The sequence below is a fragment of the Anneissia japonica genome, unplaced genomic scaffold (assembly GCF_011630105.1).
Source record: "Anneissia japonica isolate Jap-2015-1 unplaced genomic scaffold, ASM1163010v1 scaffold288070_len135173_cov105, whole genome shotgun sequence".
NCBI classification, from domain to species: Eukaryota; Metazoa; Echinodermata; class Crinoidea; order Comatulida; family Comatulidae; genus Anneissia; species Anneissia japonica.
The window spans coordinates 110,520-119,039 of record NW_022702359.1 but is presented as its reverse complement, the minus strand read 5'-3'; the positions used below and the strand labels follow the sequence as shown (position 1 = coordinate 119,039).

Below are 8,520 nucleotides of genomic sequence, written 5' to 3'. Positions count from 1 at the left end.
ATAATAATAACACGAACATGTTATAGTAGGTATAAAATCAAAACAAACGGTAGGTGGCTGTTTTTTCACACAATAACAATAGGCCTAATCAGCCTCTGCTCGAGTAGATTTCGATAGTTTTTAAACTCCTCAAACTTATTTATTTGTGCATGTTATTGTGAAATAACTCATCGAAGAGTCTAGTTAAATATTTATCTAATAATAGTAAGAAAAGTATCTTCTATGATAACCTCATTACATTTTATACGATTTAATATACACCACTTTCGACTCCACTCAGTGCATTATCATAGGACTTCGCATTGTAAACAGGAATTTATACCGAAATTCGTTGACGTCATCTTTAGTGGCTAATCGGTCTATAACAAAACAGGAATCTAACCACACTTTATCTTTATCTTGGAATAAACACCTGGCCTGTGGTTCTGTGACAGCTAATTATAATATTAGGTACCGTACCAAACCTTACCTATTGAGACACTTATATTCAACTTGTTTGTAGTAGTAGGCCTGTCATTTGTAGTGTTAACTAACTTTGTCTTACTTATTATCGTAGTAGAGGAATAATTACAGCAAGCAATATAAATCGGTGGTATTTACAAACACCGAACGGTCAAACTCAGGTCATGCTTAATACATCAGTTAGTATTCACAGGGAACAGTGAAGCTGGTATTCATACATCTCACTAAACCAGGGTGACCACTCGCAATTTTTCATATACCAAAGGTCTGCGACGAAATTACCCAAGATTCAACAAAAATTTCCCAAAATTAAGTTTCCAGAAAATCCATTAAAAACGGGGTTTTCATATGTATAGTTTCCCTTTTGCTTTTATAAACTCTATTTTATTGTAATTGTCTGTGTTAATAATTAAAATTAATATTCATGAGGAGATAGGAACGATAGATAATTACGCCTCTCAGTCGGCCAGTAGCGTTATCAGTAGATCAGTGACGAAGTTGTATTATGTGTGCATTAATTATAGTTAAGATCAAAAAGCAACGCAAATTACAATAAACAATTCTGAACTCATGTTTTTAGCAATTAAAAGTCAATTAACAATATTATGTGCACTTCGTTGACTTCTGTTTACTTAAATTGACTGAAAATATACATTGTTACTTCTTTATTCTTCTTCTATGACAAAAAAAAATATTTTTTAAAAATAAAATACCCAAGGATCTGAACAGATTGAATACCCAAGAACCCAAGACCTTAAATAGCTCCCTCTATAATTCTGCCCTAAACCAGAGTATGTGGAAAAAATAATGCAGCAGATCTGCTTGGATCTGCCCTTGTGATCAGCGATGTACTGCCTGTATGCAGCTTTAGGCCTAGGCGGAGAAAAATAAATCCACTGCAAATCAAATTAAGTAGCAAATTTACATTATTATTTAACATTATCACGCATAATTATTAAATATTGGATTTTCGTTGTTCTCTGCATATTTTCCATGTAAAACGATGCCTCGCATAAATGTTGTTATGCCTCTCACTTTTGGGAATGGTAAAACGATGCCTCGCATGAATCGTTGTTTTGCCTCGCTGCCTTGCATGCCTCGCACTTTAATACTACTCATTGGTTACCAGCTGATGTTCTTGGACTACACTCCGAGTCACCTTCATAGAGCAGGTCTTTCCCGTCGATATGATACAAAGTAAGGGCCTCTCTTGTGGAGCTAAGCCCTTCTGCTGGCTCATTCTTGAAAACATTTGATTTCATCGAGAAAGAGAGAATAATAATCTTGCTGCTGGTAAAGGGCTGAGAGGGCAGTGTACACAGATCCTCGTTCCACAATTATCTCTGTGATGCATGACTGGAGTAAATTGAAATATTTAAATAACATCTCAATTACTTAATATTTGTAATTTACTCACTAAAACAGATTATTTTAATTTTTATTATTGATATTTATTATCTGTGGCTGGCATCGGCGCTGGTGAACCAGCCGCTCCTCACCCATAGTTTGGTTGATAGAACCAAGTCTTCTCAGATAAGGACTTAAAATGGATGCTCAGTCTATACTGTATATCTTCCTCATGTGCACTTTCAAGATGAGTAGGGTGTTACCCCGATGTTATGGTTCATTTCAACCCCTGTTGTTCTGGAATGATGTGAACATGTAGCTACTATAATATAAACGCTTCTATTTTTATACCTCCTTGTTCTTTATGACTGCTAGTCATGGACACAGGGGTCCCAAGTTGGAAGAATCCTCATCTGGGAGATCTGTTTAAATGAGCTTTCTTAACTGTCACCTAAACATATTCTGCCATGGCGGTTGATAACTATTGGCTCTGAAATCCGGGAGACAATTGATAACAGTATTAAAAATTGAAAGATTCTTTCTTGCTCGCGGAAGTGCGTGAGGCCTTCTCGGTTTCCGGGAGACTCTCGCAACTCCCGGGAGACTTGGGACCCATGCGGAACACGCCCATACGCAATTCAGCAAAAACAAAGCCGCAAATTATGGGTTATTCTTTTACCTTTATATATTAATATAATTATCATAAAACTGTTAAACTTCAAGGGGAAAAGCTCTGCCCACTTCAGCGTATTTGACACTTTCAAAAAGTCATGTGTTAGCACTTAAAAAGGTAAAAATCGGCCAATGTATGGGGCAATATTTATTAAATATCCTGTGGAATTTTAAGGCCTGGGCCTTGCTAGCTGATAGCTGTTATGCCATTGTTAACAGATATAGAATTGTAACAATAAAATACATACCTTGGTCTTCGTGTTGAGATTATCAGTTCTGTAGCTGTAAGGTCTTTTTGATCATTGCTGAGACTGTTATATGCATATTCCTATCATTGAAAAGCAACATAAAATAGAATGTATTTATTACTGAGACCATGTGGGTAACTGCAGCATTTAAGAGATAAAACAGAGAAAAATTAATTTTTGTTAGGTTTCAAACATGCATTGAATAGAAATATAATTGGATAATGATACAAATATATCAGATATACTATTAAACATCAATTGAGAATATACCAGTACTGCAGAATGTAAAAAACAACATAGAATTTGTTTCAATTGAAAATCAAGATAGATTCGTGTTCCTTATCATGGGCTGGTAATCAGATTACTGTACCAAAATCAGAATTGAAAACTGCTCAAGAAATCATACTTTGTGTGCTGGACATGGAATCAATTTAATCAATTCTCTGCCAAAGAATGGTTCTTCAGCATTATGAAAAAAAAAAAAATCTGTTTTTTTTTTTAATTTTACCCTGTTTCAACTGCTACAAGCACTCATCTTAAGAAGAAACATTCCTACATTCCACTACATCTATACCTCATAAATATCAAACAGCAAAAGGGGTGGGTAAAATTTCACAATTTGCACATGTAGACAGGGTTGCGGTAGTTGATTATGGCTAGTATTTTTTTTCCTGCATCCACAAGGAAGTAGTCAAAACTACCGCAACACATACCAAGTGGAATTGACTAATAAAAAGTTGTTATTCACTTAATATTTATGAGGTATTGTAAACTACACTGCTGAATACAGAATAAAAGAAATAAAATAAAAATTGTGGGAAAATTAAAATAACTTGTGTTACCATAAATTTATGGAGTAGTTCTGCAGTTCTTTCATGCCAAATACCACCGTGAACTGTTAGGTTGGCTAAAAACTCCACGCTATCCATCGCAGGATTGATTTTATCTTCTATACTGTTGTCAAACACACGTTTGGTTTCATCTCCAATGGTAGGATCAAGGAAAAGGCTGCTGTCATCCTTAAAGTCACCGACATCTTTCGCAATAGCATCAAAGCGAGTGTTACGCTGAAGGACAATTTTGACTTTCTTGGCAGGTACAATTGCACATGGTTGCGGTAGTTGATTATGGCTTATATTTTTCCCTGCATCCACAAGGAAGTAGTAAAAACTACCGCATCACATACCAAGTGGAATTGACAAATGTAATGTTGTTATTCACTTAATATTTATGAGGTATTGTAAACTACACTGATGAATACAGAATCAAAAAATGATATAAAAATTGGAGAAAAATTAAAAATAATTTGTAGTTACCATAAATGTATGGAGTAGTTCTGCAATTCTTTCATGCCAAATACCACCGTTGACTGTAAGGTTTCCTACAGCAAGACTCACGTCATCCATAGAGTTGGCTGAAAACTCCACGCTATCCATCGCAGGATTGATTTTATCTTCTATACTGTTGTCAACCACATCTCCAATGGTAGGATCAAGGAAAAGGCTGCTGTCATCCTCAAAGTCACCGACATATTTCACAATAGCATCATCCGAAAAGCTCCGAGACACATCAGATGTTTCTGGAAAAATTAAGGAAATAAAATTCGGACTCATCACATATAAATTTTGAGAGCCTAATGTCAAAAAGAGAGGAAAATGATGGTGATGACAATGAAATAAGATAATAAATGAATGATAATGATGTAATAACAAAAAGATGATTAAATGATATTGATTATAATGAGCGGTTAGAAAACTTTATTGTAAAAGAAGCATGATGAATGGGAAGAAAAAGATGATAATGATGACAACAAGCAATATGTTACTGCTTAAGATGTACTGTATGTGAAATACAGTGTACAGTAAAAATGGCCCAGGAAAGAAAGAGCTCCTGAAAGAATGGCCCTTGAGAATAAAATGGCTACAGTAAATCTGGCCCCAAATGACAGGTAGGTAAAAATGGCCCCAATGATAAAATTCTGTATTAAATCTTTCAATTATTTAAATGCTCCAAAATAAAAATTGAACAATAAATTAACATAAATACTTGCATCGTTGGGTAAGTTCAAAATCACCGCAAACCACTTTCCATTTGGTAATTAATTTAATTACATAATTGATATTTTTGGTTCAATTCTTAATCATTAAATTTTTTAAATATTAGGTACTAAATAGCCTGTATTCCAGGCTGTTCTTCTTTGTTAACAAAGCTCAATTTGCCACTGGTGTAAAATGTCATTCTGTAATTGTCATTTGGTAATAGTTACATGATTTACACTCTGTCATAATCACTAAGTCTTCATCTAATTATTTAGTTAAACATGTTGTATTATAGGTAAGATATTACAGAATCACACACATTCTTTAAAAACATAATACCTATTAAGAATTCACAAATATAATTAATAAAATAATGTGTCCATTTGGCATCATTTCATAATGGTCGTAATCAATAATCAATAACTCTGTTAAAATTTGACATTGTAGCACCAGCTCCCCCCTCTGGCGCCACTACTGCAGTTTAGTTGGTATTTTTGGTAAAGTCATCATGTGGGGATCTTGGAACTGCCCGTCTGACGAGACATTTCTGCTAGAATAACGGGTCAGAGGTCAATAAAGGTAATTTATGGTCAAGTTTTCTATGAAATAATAATAGGGAATATTAAACATTTGTAAATATACCAAATATAATTATATGCACATCATATAAAAAGCTTATAAAATTGTCTATCCATTGATACTAACTTGTTTTTGTTTCTTGTTTTAGGTACTTTTTTGGGTAAAATCACAAAATTGTTTTCATTTTTTGTCAAAATTTTTTATTTTTTGTTTTCATTTTATTTTAGAAATTACCTTGAACTTTATACTTAGAATATTAGGAAGCATTCTGGATATATTGACTTCACTGCAGATTATGACACTTCGTGGAGGCACTGTGTAGCATATAATATATATAAAGTATACATATATTATAAACCAAGGTAGCCATTTACACTGTTAAATTATATATAAATCATCCAAAAAAAAAAAAAAGAAAGGTAGATACAGTGTATTCATATTTGTTACTATATATTTCTAGCCATATCACACCAGATCTGACGCCCTCTCGAATTTACGGTTATTTGAATCTGTACGATTACACAAGTACACACATTGACATTATAGACCGCGATAACATGTATGATTATAAAAGCAGTTCAACTAGTTAGAAAAGTCAGGTTATTGAAATGAGAAACTGAAGTAACAATATTTGAAATCCTAGTCTTCAGAAATATATGGATATTCTTAGCTATTAATCCCATGACAATCTCCACTGTTTCTCAACACCCAGTGCCACATGGTGTCATAATCTGCTGTAAGGTCTATGAATCCAGAACAGTTCCTAATATTTTACTGTAAGTATAAAGTTCCAGGTAAAAATTCCAGTTGAAACCAATTGGAAATGTCAACTGGTACAATTTGCCCAACATGTTTTTAACTGGTCTAAATGAAATTAAACTGGCCACTTGGTTTTTCCAGATGCTGAGAAAAATGAATGCATTTTTACATCTGTTTACAATGAAAGATTTAATATTTGATCACATGTCAATTCATCAAACCATGCATCGACCATGAAAACAAACCCAATAAAATATTTTTGACACAAAAACCATGACCTGATATTATTTTAAATGTTGTAAAGAGTGAGCTAGTCAGTTCCCAATATTTTTTCATATTTTAAATAGAAAAACTTGTGGTCCAACATATTTTTCCATATACAGTATTTGATACTTGTTCTCATAAAAACACATTTGCAAAGCAAACACTGTAATAAAAAAGTAACTTTATTCTGACAAGCATAATTTGCTTAACAATTAGTGTTTAGACCATTATCCAGATTTTCTGTTAAATGTTAGTTAGTTAAATATAGTTATTACTTATTATAAGCGACGTTCAATCATGCCTACTTTACTCTCATCGGTGAAATATGTACCATTTTATATGTCGTATCTAATTAATTTTAAGGAACGCAATTACAATTTATTTCAACACTACATTTCCAAAATAGAGTGGCGAAATAGATGGGGACCAGGGAGGAGGGGCTTTTTACAGATGGAGCTTAGACCATGGTTTGGGCTATTCTGCGGTGACCAATAAGTTTGTGATTCTGTTTTTGAAATTTTTCAGTAATTGGTCGTTTTTTGTGGAAGTTTTGATGTTTTTCTTTATACTTCTTTATTGGAAGTAACGATGTGTTTTTCAAGTACATACCTGATTTTTTTTGTTTCTCAAAGTCTAATTCTATGGAGGGGATTGAGTAGTGCCAAAGTGCGAGCCAACCAGTCATGCCAGCCAATGCACGAGTCATGCGAGCCAATGCACGAGTCATGCGAGCCATACATTTTAAATCTTTTTTTTTTTTTTTTTTTTTTTCAGGTTCAGTTTTGGAAACACATACCCTAGCCTATATTCTTTGGCCTAGTAGATGCAAATGAATAACACACCAGGGAGCTTTGCCTGTGTATTCCAGTACACACACTTTTGGACTTGGTTACTTTTCCGATCCTAAAGTATGCAGCGCTGATATATGTAAAATACAGATATATAGATACATACATACATACAGATACATATACTTATATATATATATACACTATTTATTTATATAATATTTATATATTTATTTGTATATTCATTTTTATATACTTATTTGTATATATATATTTATCTATCTATCTATCTATCTATATATATACTGTATTATTATTTTATATATATACTGTATTTATTTATATATTATTTATATATTTTTATATTTATTTGTATATATATATTTATTTGTATACTGTAATTATTTATATATTTATTTAAATGTTATTATATATTTTCTTGTATATTTATTTGTACAGGTATTTATATATATATATATATTTATATATTATTTATATAATTATTTACAATTTTTATATATATTGTTTGTATATATATATATATATATATATATTAGTATGTTCATATATTTATTTATATTTATATATATAGATTTATATATTTATTTGTATAATTATATATATATTAATATATTCATATATTTTTTTATATATCTATATATATTTATATATATACATTTTTTTTTATTTGTTTATATATTTATTTATATATTTATTTCTTTGTATATATATTTGTATATTTATTTATACTGTATATATTTATTGTCACAATATGCATTGTGCGTATAACAAAATATATATATAAAAAATATACATATATAAATATATAAATAAATATATAAATGAATATATGAATAATTACAGTATATATAAAATAATACAGTATATATAAATAAATATATAAATATATATACAAATAAATATATAAAAATAAATATTCTAGCAAATATATTGATATATATATAGATAAATATATGAATAAATATATAAATAATGTATAGATATGTATATATATATATATAAATATATGAACATATTAATTTATATAAATATATATACAAAAAAATGTACAAACAAAATAAAAAAATTTTAAGTACTTTTATAAATATATAAACATATAAATATATACATAAATATAAAATATATATAAATACGTATACAAATAAATATATAAATGTATATATAAATAAATATACAAATAAATATACAAACAAATATAATATATAAGCATATAAATAAATATATAAATAATTACAGTATATATAAAATAATAATACAGTATATATATATATATATATATATCTATATATATATACAAATAAGTATATAAAAATAAATATATAAATAAATATATAATAAATA

General features: G+C 30.2%; 1 protein-coding gene across 1 annotated transcript; it reads right to left on the bottom strand.

The window, feature by feature from the left end:
* Positions 1-234: 234 nt before the first annotated feature.
* On the bottom strand, positions 235-7,076 carry LOC117103849. Its single transcript, XM_033244462.1, has 5 exons — positions 6,980-7,076; positions 4,046-4,308; positions 3,572-3,796; positions 2,730-2,809; positions 235-1,818 (listed from the first exon to the last, which is right to left on the bottom strand). Exons 1-5 carry the CDS (start codon positions 7,074-7,076, stop codon positions 1,800-1,802), a joined length of 684 nt encoding a protein of 227 aa, XP_033100353.1. The 3' UTR covers positions 235-1,799.
* Between the last annotated feature and the right edge of the window lie 1,444 nt (positions 7,077-8,520).